This window comes from Pteropus vampyrus, unplaced genomic scaffold, assembly GCF_000151845.1.
Source record: "Pteropus vampyrus isolate Shadow unplaced genomic scaffold, Pvam_2.0 Scaffold36, whole genome shotgun sequence".
Lineage (NCBI taxonomy): Eukaryota > Metazoa > Chordata > Mammalia > Chiroptera > Pteropodidae > Pteropus > Pteropus vampyrus.
The window spans coordinates 4,457,894-4,474,529 of NW_011888817.1; the positions used below are offsets into that span (position 1 = coordinate 4,457,894).

Consider the following 16,636-nt stretch of genomic DNA (forward strand, 5'->3'; position numbering starts at 1 on the left):
TTAACTAGGTGATGGGTTAGAAGGAAATAATGTAAATTAAAATGAGGTTTGCTTAAATTTTTTCTTCAGTGGCCATTTAAAAAATATTTTAAGGGTGAACAAATGATAGAAAATTTAGGTAGAGAAAGGAGGAAAATAGTCTCACCACTATGACTAAAATTACTATTAAAATTTTGTTCTATTTTCATCAACTAAAATTATAAAATTGTGGCCATAGCGTTTGTGTAGTTTTTGTGTTCTGCTTTTTTCATTTAAATTATATTGAAATGATTTTCCCAACTTAGCCTTACCCTCATTTTCACTTGATGTGGAATATTCCATGGCAGGTCTGTGTGATCATTCAGCAGGCATTCTAAATCCAGCAGGTCAGTGTGCGACGCCTGAGCCTCCTTCCTGCAGTTTCTGGGCGTGCAGGCAGGAAAGCCAGCAGTTTTGTTTGCATGTGTCACAGAGTTCCCTCTAAAATACAGCCTGAGTCTGTGGGGTTTCTCCCTAGTAATGGTTACTTGTTTTTGTTTTCCTGGTTAAGGGAGAGAATTAAAAATTTTTGGAGTGTAAAATGTAAAGTGATCCATATTTTGTAGAAATGTTGAAACAGAAGCCTTTTCTTGGTTATTTCCATTCCTTTTTTTTTTTTTTGTACCCAAGACAGAAGATTCATCTTTTTTTTTTTTTTTAGTGCTTATTCTTAATGAGATGTCAACTTTAACATAGTTGACTAATGTCTGATGTGAAGAGCCGTAAAGGAAAAGTATCCAGTTTGCCTAGTAGAAATGCATTTAACAAAACTGTAGAATTTAGAATGATGGTTTGTGGTTTTTTTGGAACTGCAAGAAATCTAAGAGACATCTAGACCAGCCTCCTCAACCGTGTGCTTTTATCTGTGAAATAAACAAGCCCTAGAAGATTAAATGGCTAGTCCAAGTGACCCAGCTAGAGTGTCAGTGCCAGGACCAGAACTAAAGTTTCTTTTCTGTCATACCATGCTGCTTTAAAAAGTTTATCAATGTGCTTTAGTTTTCTGCTTCACATTTTTGTTTTTGTGTTTTTGTGTTAAATGCACATACAGCTAAAGTTAGCTCAAGGATTGGCTCCACAGAGCTAGATTTTGTGTTCCAGTGGCTAAAATTTGCAGAAGAAATCCTTAGAATTTCAGAATTCATTTATTTTCCTTTCTTCTAGAGAGGTGCTGTTCTAAATGTTTTTAAAATTCTTGCTCTTGCCAAAAACACAAGGGCATACTTACATCTGAAGAGAAGGGGGCCATCCACTTGTCTCTGAGAATTTAACTCTGGTTAGTCTAGCTCAGAAGTTAGTCTAGTCCAGACAGCCTAGAGCCACCCAGCTTGGAATTTGCTCTTTAGAGATACTTCTGGGATAGGCTTAGCTTGACGTAGCCCCAAACTGAAAGACTTAAGACCAGGGATATAACCATCAACTTATCTTGAGGAGAGGCCACTACTGACTGTTTGGAAGGCTTGGGGGCCTGGGTTGTGGTCACAGCTGGTAAAGTTGGAAGCAATGGAATGGAAGAGAGCCTTTTCTTCTCAAGAAAATGGAAATCTGGGGAAAGGAATATATTGACTACTCACTCTTCTAGTCCTCTCAACTCACTTGGTTATTTCAGGTATATCTTGCAGGATGGGGGTGGGGAGAGAAAACATTTATCAGGACTTTTCCTATAATCTCTAAGCAAGTGGTAGCCCTGCTTTGGGAGGGAAGGGTGGGGAGAGAAGGGATAGAGAAGCACTTGAAGAAATTTTAACTCATTCACTTATACGAAGAAACTAACTTACATTACCAGATCTGAGTCTTAGAAAAATATTTTGGAGCATATAGGTTGAAGCCAACATACTTTATAAATAGGCTGTGTAATGTTCTTGTCCATCAAAGAGTGTATTGATTAGTATTGTATTTTAGCAGGCCGTGATAGGAATATTTGTGATGCTAGTTTAAGCTAGTGGGTAAACAAAATGTCATTGCTCTTCATTCCACTTTCTAGCCCATATAAACCTTGTATTTAAGTTTTATGATTTAGGTTTCTCTTAGAAAGGGGGATGAAGATAGCAAAAGCTAAAAACAGCCAGCTTTCCCTTTTGATTGAACTTGTTGGTGGCACAGGTTGCCCAAATGCAGTCTGACTAGCAGCAGTTCGGTCTTTTTGTACTTCTGAATTTAATCTTATCTTCCATAGTCCAGCATTTGAGATTGTTGTATAACCTCTGACTTATATAAGGCTCCTTAGTGTGGTCTTGCTGTTGACAGTTTACAGTAGTTCCTGTTTTTCATTTCCCCACATTTTAAGATGTTTGTTTACACACAATCAAAAATTATACATCCATTGAAAAGAAAGGGTCAACTTTTAGATACTGATTTTTAATAATTAGTGCATTTAGTATGATTTGGTGTGAATAACTGAAAAAGAGCAAAGTGAAGAGAATGTAAGAAGCCCATATTTTGTCAACTTAGGGAAGCGTTTCAAAGCAACAAGGAAAATTGAGGGCTAATGCTACTTACCAAAAGAACAAAGAGACACCAGGTCTTCCTACAACTGTCCATCTTTCCTTTCCCTTGTAGGGAGCTGTCTGCATTCTGACCTGGATCTTACTGAATGGGGGTTAGGAGTGAGTGGGGCTGGCTCCTAGCTCCAGGGCAGGGAGAGGCTCCTAGCTCCAGGGCAGGGAGAGGCAAGGAACTCCCTGGTTCCAAGTTAAATTGGAGAAGAGGATTCGAAGCATGGAGCCCAAGATTGTAGGCACAAAGCAGGAATAGAACCCAAGGCTCTGAAACCTGACTGTGGGGAAGAAACAAGACCCAGCAGTCATTTCAGGAGGTAAAAGCCTGTGAGGTTTCCTGGTACCCCAGGGGGAGGCGGCCTTTTATAGACCATTCCAGGCCTCCCCCAAGGCCCTGAAGCTTCCTACAGTAGTTTAAGTGGGAAGGGTTACAAAGGATTCTCTTGAAAGTTAGAAAACTATTTTAAAAGAAAGTAATGAAAAGACTCCCAAGATTGATTATTAAAGGAGAGGAAGTAGCAAGACATTATATAGTATGAACCCATTACAATATAGGGTGGGTATTGTTTTCATGTATACGGAAAGTTATTTCAAATAGTATATACCAGTCATTTGTATTGGATTAAATGGGATGTTTACTTTCTGCTTTGTCTATTTCTATATAGTTTTGAATTTTTACATGGGCTTCTTATACCCATAACAGAATGTAACTTTGCGAGGGCAAGGACCTCCTTTTCTCCTGTCTGCCACACAGTGCACAGTGCTTGGCACAGAGAAGATAGTCAAATAATACTCGTTGAACGACTATTACTTTTGCACATGGAAAATATTAGAAAGGGAGATGGGCCTTAGTAACTTCATTGCACGAAAGTGCAACTCAAAGTTGAGTTGTAGTGTAGCTCAAAGGCTTTTGAAGTTAGAAAACCTAAATATTACATTAGACTAGGCCAAGGGCCAGACATCCAGTGTCAGACTATGCGTTTTTGGGTAGGTGGTTGTTGATTTTATTTCTAAAAAATAGACTTTTCACTCTACTTCCCTTCCCTTGGTATGTTCCAGGAAGTTTTTAAATTCAGTACTCGGTCAGGACTTTTTCCCAAGGATGTGCAGGAGGTTCAAGAATTCCTGGAAGTTACAAGGGACAAGGGGAGAAAACTCTGAGGGACTGCTGTTGGAAACGCCATTTGCTCTGGCCGTGATGGGTTGGTTGTGCTTCAGGGCCAAGGAATCTAGGCACAAGCCACATCTCAACCAGGAACTGGGAGGGAATCCCAGGTTGCCTGGTCTTGCTCATCTTTCCTAGATCTTGCTCATCTTGCCCGCCCCCAGCCCTGGCCATCCTCTTTGTCTTTGTGGTATTGTAGTAGCTGGAGAGATCTCGGATCCTGTGTTTCTATTCCAACCTTTACTCCAAGGAAATCCCCCAGGTTAGAACATGTGTTGACTGCTTATGTATCATCTCTGGTGCTAGAGAATAGAACATTCTCTTTAGTTCTCTTTTGCGCTTGAATACGTTTTGCTGTGTGTTAGGAATTGTTTGCACAAGAAAATCTGACCTTGGGAGACAGTGATTTTGGGGTCGGGCCTTTACCCTGGCTGCTTTCCCTCGTGTGCCATCTGCACACGCAGTGCTGACAACCTATGGCAGCTAAAAAGACTAGCTTGACACCCTCCCCAGTGAATGCTGGCTACCAAAGCGGGCCTTTCTGCTTCTACAGGTAAGAGTTTATTTGTAACAGAAACATTTCTAGCTGAGAGGTAAATTTTAGTAAAAACGTATGACATTTTAGAATGAAGATTATGAAAACTGAATACTAGAGATTCTAACTGGATTAAATATGTTGGCTATATCTGCTACTAAATTATTTGGAAATTGCTAAGTGGAAGAAATAAGAAATATTTCTATTTAGTAAGTTTAGTGTGTTTGTTTTCTCTCTGGAAACATGTTTGGTTTATGTTTGTCTAGCATTGCCTCTAAGCAGATATATGTTCTCAGACCTGATTTATTTTCATTTTCTGCCTTGCTTATAATATTTAAGGTACCTATAAATTTTACTTGGTTAGCTCTGATTACATTAATCCACAACATAATTTGAGTTTATTTTAACCATTGCAGTGATTTAAAACTATAATCTGGGGTATAAATGCAGTAATAGAAGCATGATAATTTTATGCTTAAACAAGCTGTTTTGTGACTTGAAACCCTTCTAGCACTTTAGAAACTAGGCATTAATGAATTTAAGCCAGCAATTTCCCTAATGAGTCCATATCCAGGTGAGCAAAGAAGATAATTATGTTGAATGGAAATAAATTATAAAATAACCCATAAATTATTTGGAGGGCGGAGTCCTTATTAGAAACATTTTTATTTGTGCACTGAGAGTTTATTCTAACAAAACAGGGATTTCTAGTTAGACAGTTGGAAAGTTTCCTCCCTAGAATTCAGAAGGAACTAGAAAACTGCGTTACATTCTGAGTCAGGACCCCCACTGGCACATAATGAATTGAGATTTCCAGCTAAGGGGATTAGGGGTAGATTCCCTGAAGGGGAGGTACTCCAAGGAAAAGGAACTGTATTCTTTAAATGTTACTCACGCTGTCATTTAGAAACTGGCTGTTTGAATACTTTGACAGCCAGTGCGTATACTTCAGTTTGTGCAGATCTCTCGGGGATCTCTTAGACCTTTTTTCTAGCCAGCTGGGACTCTCAGGATTAAAACGCGTTTGAGTTTCTTTTTTATGGGAAAAATGACAACTCTTCTTTCTCATGAGGTACATTTCACGTTTCTTGGGAGAGTGCTGTACCAGATTTAAAACAGAAAGACAGAATAGTGAAAGGACCATTGCCCTTATGCTCTCCCTGGCTCTAGAGCCGGCGTTGCAGACTCAGACACCTTCTGGAGCATGACAGGGCACAGGCGTGAGGGGGCAGGCCGGGGTGGCATCGTTTGTATTCAGTGCCGCACCGAGCACCCGGGAGTTTGGGAGCACGTACCCTTCCAAACGGGACAGCCAGTTGTGGCCGTGGGGGATTGCAAGGCCCAGGGTTGCTAAATCTTCTGATACTTTGAAAAGATGCCAGAATGAGACATCTTTATGTGCAATCTCCGAGTTAAAAAACATTTTTTTTTTTTTTACATCATGTTGGGGAGGGTCAAACAAAACATATTTATGGATCAGCAGTTTGCCATCTCTGCGCCTGACCTTTCCTGTTATCCTTATATTTTGTTCCCTCTGATCCCACTGATCAAAATTTGATTTCTATAGGAAGGACTATTCTATTAGGGAATGTTCTAGTAAATACTGTGAACTAATCTGCTGTGTATTAATGGGACTTTTTCCCCTTCTCTCCTTCAGTTTCTTGTGTTCCTGGAAAACATGTACCCGTTGACAGCGCCCCACCCCCAGTCAAAGGCCACCCTCTTTGTTGTTGAATCCTCCTCCTGACATGGGGCTTTTAGACCTCTTAGAAGGAGAGGGGACAGCCTTGTGATAAGAAGGGTAGTTTGGGTCAAACAGTATGGTGCAGAGAACTGCTTAGGTCTCCTGTACCTGGGACCAGTGACTTCTTCCATGCTGAGATGTTTTTCTTTGATTTATAGCATAAAATACACCAAAACCTGGGACATGGACCCTGTTCGTTCAGACTTCACAGGGGAGCTGGTTTAGAATCTGGACCTCCCAGCACCATCCCTTGTAGCATGTATATAACCTCAAGCTCATGTCAGAGCAGTGCGTGCTCTCCTCTTTCCTAAGGGACCCAGAGCAGGGCAGTGAACTAACTGTAGCTGTAGAATCTAAATTGAGAAAAACTATTGTTTTGAATAGGAACTGGTGAATGGGAAGTAGTGGATATAGATTTAGGAACCAAAGTATTGTCTGCTTCAGAAAGCTAAGTTCCTCTTTTTTTGGAATGACCTAAAAAGTTTGTAAAGCAGGAGTTGGATTTTCCCTGAGGCCTTCAGGTACTTCTGAAACTGATCTGTGATGTGGGCAAATTCTCAGAGCAACAGTGAACATTGAAAAGCCATGGAAAGCAGATTAACAGCTTCCTTTTTTAAAAAATTTTTTCTCTCAGTTACAAAATAATAATTAAAATTTAAAAAATAAGTTTTTTATGTTGATTATATCCAGCTTTGAGGATTAAGAAGAGATAGCTACTCTTTTTTTTTTTTTTTTTTTAATGCCTACAGCACCTGGTCTTCCTAGGTGGTCTCCCATCCAAGTACTAACCAGGCCCGACTCTGCTTAGCTTCTGAGATCAGATGAGATTGGGCACGTCCAGGGTGGCATGGCCATAGACAAGATAGCTACTATCTTAATATATAGCCTCTTAGTTCTTTCTCTCTTGCACACATACATATTTTTTTACAAAACAGAGTTCATACTATGTATAATGTTTTATGACTTTATCATGAGCATTCTCCCTAGTCATTGAATATTCTTCCTCAGTGATTTTTTAATGGTCGCATGTCAGTCAGACACATAAATATATAATTTATTTAGCCAGTCTTCTATTGTATATTTAAATGTTTCTGATTTTTTTCTTATAAATCATGCTTCAACAAATACTTTTACATAAATCTTAGTGTGTATCACCAGTCCTCTGAATAAATATCTGGGAGTGGGATGCTGCATCAACAGATAGGAACATTTTCAAGATTTTTGATACCAACTTTCAAATCTGACAACATCCTTTAAGACCTTTATTAAAAATACTGGTTTGTGGCACTCATAGCTTTATTTGTGAAGGGCTTCAAGAAGTCAGTTCTACATTTCCCTAAATGATTAGTTGTATGCAAGCCTCTAGAATTTTTTTTCTGCATTTCTTTGCATTCCTCAATGAAAATGAATGTTTGCCTTTTGTGTTTGACAGAGTAGGGAGCCAGAGATATAAGGTACTTTGTAATATGCTTTCACATAGTAATCAGGTCATCAGGCTGTTGCTTATTTTAGGAGAATTGTGCCTGGTAAGCAATTGTAGTAACCACACAGTAAGACCTGAGGCAGCTTCATTTCACTATTTCCAAAGCTGTGGTTTATAGTCTATACTGGAGCGGCTTCAAATCAGTGATGAGATACCGTCATGTTTTTATGTGAATGACCCATGCTCTCATCGGTGTGAATGAGCTGGAAAGGGGGAAGGGGGAGAAGCTGGTGGAGAGGGTAAACAGTGTTTTTTGTGGGGACAGAGCTTTGTGATTTATGAGCTCAGCTTTCTACATAGACAGCTGTGTGGTCCCTATTAATCATACAAGTCTCGTCTTGTATGATTAATGTATACCAGGGGATTTCCTAATGGAATTAGGTACTTCCTGAGATGGGGCAGTTGCTCTTCATTCTTTTCATGTGCACCTGCCTTCTCGATAATCAAACACCCATCTGCCCCTGTCTCCTTCAGCCACTATTTAAACTATAAAAATCTGATGGCCTGCTGTAGACCCAGAGGTGCGTATGTCATAACACTGACCCTGTTCTGTCTGAGCACCGAGGAGATGGACATGGTGAGGGTTAGCGACGTGGTCTGGAAGGATTGGAAGAAACTTTAGAAATAGAGTTCCAGCTTCTCATGTTATAGCACCATTGGTCTGTAAGAACTTGTAGTCTTTTTTAGAAATGAAGTACATACACAGGAAAAGAATAAAAACCAGAACAAATTAAAAAGTTGCGCAGGACGATGGTTTAATGCCAAACAAGAAGCACCAACAGTAAGGGCTTTCAGATTTCAGAAGTAGAGGGAACTTTGAGCCTGGAGATCATTGCCTCATTCCGGAGAGGTGTTTAGTTTGTTTTTGGTTTTTATTTTTTAACTGGGCCTTGAAAAATAAGATTTGAAAATTGGAAGCTATTCCTCCCAGAGGGGTGGTATAATTAAAGGCGGAAGATGTCTGGAAATAAGGAGTGGGTCTTTTGGGTTTATGTGATGGGTTTGTTAGAAAAACTCATTTTTTAATCACTTGGCTGTGTAACTTTGAGATGACCTTCTGAAGCCCCTTTTCTTACAGAGCAAGCAGAATTGTAAGTTCCGTGTTGTCTTGCAGGGCCTGCAACATCTTCGTCACTGGTTCTTCAAAGTTCAGAGACAAGCAGCAGAGCTGAGGCTCCCTGTCTTTCTGATGGGCTCATGGGTCAAGCCAGCAGCCCACAGAAATACACACTTGGGTAGTTTTCTGGAGTGGGTATGGAGTGTGACTCATAGAATATTTGGGGAACCAAGTCATCCCTAGGTGAAGTCCTGGCTGCCCCCTCTTTTTTTTTTTCTGTAGGACTTACTTCCCAGGGAAATTTACTGCCTCAAAGCTTTGAAGTTCCTCTGTGCTCTCAGTCAGGCCTCATAAAGCCTCAGGCTTTATAAAGCCTTTAAGGTACTGGCAGTACCCACTGGAGACTTTTAAACTTTCAATGAAGTCGTAGTACTGTGGGCTGTAATTCAAGTAATTCACAAAAGATAAGGATTACAGACATCTAAACAGAAACATCTACTTTTTCAGATATTTAAAAACAATAATACCCCTTTCAGCTAAAAAGGGACCCTTGAGTACTGCCTAACTTTGCTTTACTACCAGGTGTACTTCAAGATGCTTAAAGATGTTTTCCTACTTAGCCTGCTCAAAAGGCTATTGTCTGAGCTTCATTCCTTTGGAGATTACCCTTATTAAAATAAAATGTTAATCTTTTTCTATTAAAATCAAATAATTAAATCATTATCAACCATTTCCACTGTAGCTTACCTTGGTTGGGAGGGGTGAAGGTGAAGATGAGGTAAGGTTAAGGTTTGGGGTGGGTAAGAAGGATCCTCAGCTTGGCAATTTTGCTTTGAAGTCAGCCCAGGCCGTCGGAGTTGGAGACCTGAGAAAGTTCTGTTCTAGACGGTCCACCTCTTGCTTGTGAGCTAGGTAGTCTGCTGGAGTTCAGACGTAGCTTCACAAGGTTAGAAGTTAAGTGCTGTCTTCTCAAATTATCAGTAAAGTGGCTAAGAAAAGTGCCTGGACGTACTAGGTAACATTTTGAGTTGATTAAAACCCTTGCTTAGAACCCTCATCGGGCACAAATAGACATATTTATTAGACACACAGACTCCACCTTTGCCGTGGGCCCTGTTTGTATCCTAAATGGTGACACCATTGGGCAGTCTTTGCAGGGGTGAAAACTAGTGTCACAAGAGTTGGGAAGCAGGGAATGCATTTATGTAAGCCTTACCAAAGTTTGGTTAAGGTCTGTCTGGCCCAATTTTTTTTTTAAATGAGATTGCAGCTCTTACAGAGGAAATTTCTCTTTTACCCCTTAATCGTCTATTATGTAGGGAAGAGAGTAGGATTTAGTTCTGCTAAAAGGGGTCTGAGCTCATAGATGAACTTTCTCCCTCCTTTCTTTTGATCCCTATTTACTGAAATGAGTTTTAAGGTTTATAAACTATTCTGTCTTATTTTCTAACTGACCACGTGCTTCTTATTTAGGTTACAGCTATTGACATTTCGATAAAATCCCATGAATACATTCGAAGGTTTTGCATTAACCTCTTAACACCATTTAATCAGCACTCTTCTTGGTGTTTCATACCAATAAATTATATATCTGCATTTTACTTAATTGACCTTCAGTGCCAAAGGGTTTAAGTATACCATTAAGACAAATAGTAGTTATTTGTCTAATAAATGACCTTGACACTTGACTGGCTTGATTCAGCTCAATTTACTAATTCACATAATTCTTTTAAAACTCATGCATACATTTTTCTATTGAATATATGCAAAAATTGAGCTATATCAGAAAATAAGATTATATAGTATATCCACACAATGAAATATTATGCAGAAATTAATTTTTTTGTGAAAATTTCTAATGTGGGGAGGTGCTGAAGATAAGTAAAACTATGTGGTACTCTGTCACCAATATTAAAAATATTTACATGTGTGAAGAAAGAGAAAGAAAAAAGACATACAGAAAAGAAGTAATCCAAATGCAAATAGTGAATGATTCTGGCTGGATGAGAGGATTATGAATCACTCACAAATTTTATTCTTTAACTTTTCGGTTGTATGCAGCTTTTTTATATTGACTGGGTATCACATTTGCAATAAAAAGCAAATCTAGTAAGAGATTGTAAATCATTTTATTATCTACCTCAAGATTTAAAATATAGGGACTATTCAAGGTTAAATTAATGCTTTCTGTAGATAGACAATGAAAATTTTACCCTCATAAATTTTAAAAATTATTTTGAATTTACCATTTAGCATTTTAAGTTATTTTACATGTCATTATGTAGTGTCTGTAGATCAATGTTTCTTAAACTGGAGAAAGCTGGTTCTAACTCACAGGTTTGATGCAAGTGTTTGGAAAATAATAGTTCATAGTTTTACAAAATTAATGGTAGCCATTATGAAAATCCTGAAGCATTTTAGTTCAATGTCTTATGAAAATATTTTATTTTTGAAAATAAGCTTTTAATTGAAGTATACCACATCCAGCAAAAGTACACAAATCTTAAGTGTACAACTTATAATTTGGGAAATTTTCACTAAGTGAACATACCCTTAGAACTACATCATTTAATTTTTTTTTAATTTTTATTTTGTGCTATGTCTAACAAAATTTTCAGTTCTACATAAAAATGTATATGTATTGTGATTCCGTGGTCTCCAGAAGTTACACTCTAGGTATTTTACACTTTTTGATCTTATAACTGCATTAACTCTTTGGGTTTTTACATTTTTCAAGGAGCTCTAAAATTTCATTCAGAATACTGTTATTCTTAATTCATGGTAGGAAATTGGCTTTTATCGATTAAGAATGCAAAAACGTAATGACTTCAAATTATTGACATCTAGCCTGTGCAGATTTAATTTTTCTTTCATTCCCAGTGTGGCACATGCTTTGCCTCAGGCATCTATCTGGTTATACGGAACTTGATTCCTGGGCCTCTGTATATGATACAGCTTAGGTTGCTAATCTGAAGAAGCAGATCAGCAGCCAGCAGTAAGTGTGTCAGGCCTAGAAATCCTAGACCAAGCTAGGACGAACTTGAGAGATCATTAGCCTCAGATGGGGAAACTGAGTCCAGAAAGGTTACATGCCTTGCCCAGGGTCACAGAGTTGGCACCAGAGCTGAGTCTAGAATCCTGATCCTAAACCCCATTACTAAACCATGTTAGCATTCCCCGTTCTCATCTTAAAACTTAACCTTTCTACTAAAAATGCAGTCCTCAAACTGTGAAATCGACTTCTCAAGAAAGATAAATTACCTGACATGTTTCTCAGCCAAATTTCTTAATGGAGCTAACCTGACAGCATCGACCTGTTTTGGAAAATAGCCTTTGGGTTACTTCGGGTGAATGAGGGATGGTGTGAGGTGGTATAAATGCCAGTCTGTAATTGTTTAGAGCAGTTCCGGGAGGACATTCAACTGGAATAACCCTGGCAATAGGGAAAGTGTGGTGTGATGTCAACTTGTGACCCTTCCCTGGGGAGCGAGCTATGTCAGGAGACCCAGCAGTGCTTCAGGAACACAAGGTGCTACTGGTCACTGGACAGGGGGACTGGGTACTGTGCCTGGAAGAGGACCATCGATGTTTTATGATTTTTGTTTTTGAGATTGTTTCAGTTGGCTAAAGGTAAATAACGCTGCCCTTTGGTGGGCCCTGGGGACTTCGTGTGTAATAAAACACGTCTGTCAAAGCTTAGTCTGTGCAGCTGGCAGTCCCAAGGAGAGGTCACCATTGCCCTCCAGAAATCCTGGTTCCGTTGGCATGTTGTATTAGTGAAATGTGTACAAGAGTCTCATCAGAGCAAACTGATTTTTGCCTTCCTGTAATTTTGTAGGAAAATATGTCTTCTGAGTCTACATGGCAGCCATCCTTACTTAGCCTGACCTCCAGTGCCAGTCTCCACAGCCCCATCCACCAAACCATCCTGTGCTTTCTCACTCTGTTCCCAGAGCATAAACCTTCCTCAGAGGCCAGACTGATTGCTCTGTCCCTCAGATATCTACAGCTGTTCCCTGTCTTTGATTGTTTGAACATGTTTTCCCCCTTAGAACACCCCTTTCTCCCCTTCTGTTTCACCAAATCTGCCCAACCGTTGAGGCCCAACTCAGTTCCCATCTTCTCTCCTGGGAACTCATGTGGCACTTCTACCCATACCATGATGCTATGGAGGATTAGCTAAAGTTCAGCCTCCTGGCGAAGCGCGCACTCTGGAGCTAGACCGCCTGGGTGACCTGACGCTGGGCCAGAACTTCTCCTGAGTCTAGATTTTGTCATCTATAAAAATGGGAGTAATTATTTCACTTAGCCATAAGTTGTGCAGATTGAATGAGTTCATACTATTAAAGCCTACAGAACAGTGCCTGGTACATAAGTTCTCATGAAATATTAGTTATTATTCCTTCTAGCCTATATTTCACCATGGCCTTCCTTGTGTTACTGTTTAATCATTTTAAATGTCTGTTGGCCTTTAGTGAAATTGTAAAGTCCTCTCATAAAGAAAGGGGCTTAATTTTATACTTTTTGTTGGCCTTTTTCAGTCATGCATGTGCATATAATAGTTCCACAATACATATCATTTAAAATGAAACTTTTACTGTATTAAAGAAAATAGATGGAACGGGAATAAGGAATTGAAAAAGTAGCTTCAGTTCACAGATGGAGTTTTCTTGTGATTCTTAGAGCATGTGATTTGTCCTTTGTTTTCTTTTTTAATTGTTGTTGAGTCTAATGAGCTCTTGTGTCACAGTCCCCAGAAGTGTGAACATGCTTTAGCAGGGATGCTAGCAATTTCAGCAGGTTGTCTCAGACACTGTTTTCTTCTGGGCCTGTGCTGGGAGGGAATCTCAGTAGATTCTGATCTATCGGAGTATCTCAAAGCAGGTTGGTCCTGAGCTAGGTGGTCATTGACGTTTCTCCCTGGTACAGGAAATTCATCAGTCAGGAGGGACCTTACCCTTCAGCCACCCTGTCTCTGCCTTCCGCTCCTCTTTTATTAGCAGCTCATATGCTCACAAGTACCATCCTTACCTGTCAGCGTTCGCGAACATTTGGGGAAAATCAAAGGTCACCTACCCTCTGGTGGAAAGAGGTGGGGACCCAGGCGGAAGGACTCAAAAAAGAGCCAATTGCAGACAGGAGTCGTGATGGCAGGAGGGGTCCCCCACCATCCACCCAGCAGTCCAAGAGGTCAGCTGGGGTCTCCCACAGAGCCCTGTGGGTGCCCTCTCTGTGATGAAAATGCTGCCTTTCTCCTTCTAGGCTGGAACAAGACATTAAAAAGTTAAAGGCTGACCTGCAGGCCAGCAGGCAAGTGGAACAAGAGCTCCGCAGTCAGATCAGCTCCCTCTCGAGCACCGAGCGAGGGATCCGCTCAGAGATGGGCCAGCTCCGGCAGGAGAATGAGCTGCTGCAGAACAAGTACGTGTACCTTTCAGGCCTTTGGCGAGCCAGGTGGCCTCACTGTTCCTTCTGTTTCCAGGGATTGAAGCACAAGACTCACGATGACAAAGGGACCTACCTAGAGTACCTGAGAGTCAACGTGTTATAAAATCTACAAAGACTTATTTCACTTCAGAAAAACAATTTATTAATGTTACTATTTTACCTTCTCTCATTGAATTACTTCTTCTCGTAGTTTAAAATAGTTACGGGGCTTTTGTGGTAATATAAATAAAATTGACGAAGTATTTCTGCCACAGTTTGAAGTGCTTGCTTCTTTGAGTGAAAGTTTCCAGAGGATTAGACTATTTACTTTGATTTCCAAAACTATATAATTACATTCAACTTTGATTATATTTGAAGAGGCAAGCAAAAAACCAGCTCTTTTGTGCGAATTTTTTTATACTTTCCATTAATTCATTCTGGAATTACTTCTTCACTCAATGTGGGTCTGTCCTTTTTTTAAACCTCTAAGCAATATGTGTCTGCGGTAGTGATTACTATTATAGGTTCTGTGCTTTCTGGGCTTGCCCCGTTGAAAGTGGTGTCCTTCAATATTTTTAAGGAATGTAACTCAAAATCTAAAGCATTATAGCAAATAAATAATTAGCATTGCTTCTAATCTAAACATGTGATGGCTCTAGCATTGATACATAGAGGACATTTCACCTTTATTGATACACTGAGATAAACTCACATCAATATGTAAAGCCAGGGGTGGTGGTAGGCAGGGAAGGAAATATGGCTGAAATTTCTATCTGAAATTAAGCATCCTGTGACTCTAACTATAAGATCTATTTTGGGATACTCTGAAAAAACATCTCACAGCTGTAAAGTAAAGGCTGCAGTGGGATTATATTCAGGCAAAAAAAGACCTCCCCGCTCCTACCCTTTACCTTTGTTTCAGTCGGGCTGGTTCCATCAGCTGTTCCTTGGTCAGACTGAAGTTCTTTCAGGGTGCTTTGGGGCACCTGAATTCGTTCTACGGTTATCTTTCCCTCTGATAGAAATCCTGTTTCCTGAATTACCTTCTGTAAATCACTTACCTTGATAGAGCTGAGGCTAGGTCTGATTCTGTATCTCGTACGGCTTCTTGTTTGTTAGTATTTAGGAATCGTTAAACAATAATGACAATGTGTTTTCCCTGGGTGCTCTAGGAGTTGACATTTACAGTTTGCTATTAAACCTATTTACTTTGGCCTTAAAATGATAAAGAGGAGCCATGTTTTTCCAGGGCATATAGTGGGCGTTTGTAATTGTACAACTGTATGACAATCATTTCCATATAGGTTACATAATGCTGTGCAAATGAAGCAAAAAGACAAGCAGAATATCAGCCAGTTGGAGAAAAAGCTGAAAGCTGAGCAGGAAGCCCGAAGTTTTGTAGAAAAGCAGTTAATGGAAGAGAAGAAAAGGAAGAAATTAGAAGAAGCTACTGCTGCCCGGGCTGTTGCATTTGCTGCTGCGTCTAGGTATGTCCATGTCACCTGAGTGCTTAATCCACGCTTGGCTTTCCTTGTGCCAGGACAGCCATGGGAATTTGATGTCTTGGGAAGGATTGGAAATAAACAGTCATGCACGGATGGATTGCTTTTAAGTATGGTTTTATTGGCTGATTTAAATTCTATCTGTGCAAGCTTGTGCTCTCTTGTGACAGCTTCATCCCTCGGTGACCTCATCCGTAAAGTGGGATGAGGGAATCACCATGCCTCCCACACCTGGAGGCAAAGTGCTGCTCATAAAAGAGAGTTTCCAGTCACTTTCTTTAAGTCTGATAATTACTAAATGTTTTGAAAGAACCAGTCTGGAATTTTGTTCCTTTTATAGACTGTCATTACACCCTACTCTTAGGTGTGTGTTTCTGGAGTTTTTATCTTAAAATGGAAGAAAGATAAAATCTTGGTTCCCCCAAGAACTGCGTACCAACTGCTCATGTCTGTGTCGGATAGCAGCAAATTGTCAGATGAGCTGGAAAAGATGGAAAAAATGAAACATCATTGAATTGTGTAGTGATGAGAATTAGGGACTGCTTTCTATACTATTGAAAAGTATGCAAGCGTTCTAAAACCCGATATGGAACTGCCATCCGAATCCCAGCAAGGAGAGATGATTAAGAGCCTTTTTGTTTGTTTTTTGGCTTCTACTTCACTTTATCACTTTTTCTTTCTTCTTTGTTTTCTTGACTAGTGAAGTCCATCTCCATGGTGGGGATCAGTTGTGGGTTTACTGATGCAGAGTGAGGGTAAATTATTATTATTTATTTCACTTTAAGTTTCTATCCAAATTGTATCTATGTGCTGTAATTTTGCTTTTTGGTGTGTTAATAGCCTTCTTTGGGGTTCTGGCATTTGCAGAATAATTGCTCAATCATCATTTTACCTTTTAGGAAGTAACAGCAGGTGAGAGCTCTTCTTTCCTGTGAGATTCTGCCTTCCCCCAGCAGACTCTGTCCTGCAGATGGCTGAGCTCACTGGGCCCATAGGCATTTATACAGACTCACAAGACCCTTTACTAGTCTGTCTAACCCTACTCCTAACCTAATGTGGGTTTTTTTTTGTTTGTTTGTTTGCGTATTTGTTTAAAGATTTCTAAGCATTTCTAAAGCAGGAAATTTTCCTGAATAATTATCTAGTGTGGCTTGTGCTGCCCTTAATTCATCCAGCACCTACCTGTTTTTAAAATATCCACTGAAGC

General features: G+C 39.8%; 1 protein-coding gene and 1 pseudogene across 1 annotated transcript in view; one reads left to right on the top strand and one right to left on the bottom strand.

Moving 5' to 3' along the window:
• MACO1 (macoilin 1) overlaps positions 1 to 16,636 on the top strand; it is a 51,929-nt gene that overhangs the window by 25,537 nt on the left and 9,756 nt on the right. Inside the window, exons 7-8 of the mRNA XM_011358039.2 lie at positions 13,763 to 13,921; positions 15,232 to 15,414. Of these exons, the coding sequence (XP_011356341.1) occupies positions 13,763 to 13,921; positions 15,232 to 15,414 (342 nt within the window). The remainder of the gene's footprint in view (positions 1 to 13,762; positions 13,922 to 15,231; positions 15,415 to 16,636) is intronic.
• LOC111738316 lies at positions 6,701 to 6,819 on the bottom strand (annotated as a pseudogene).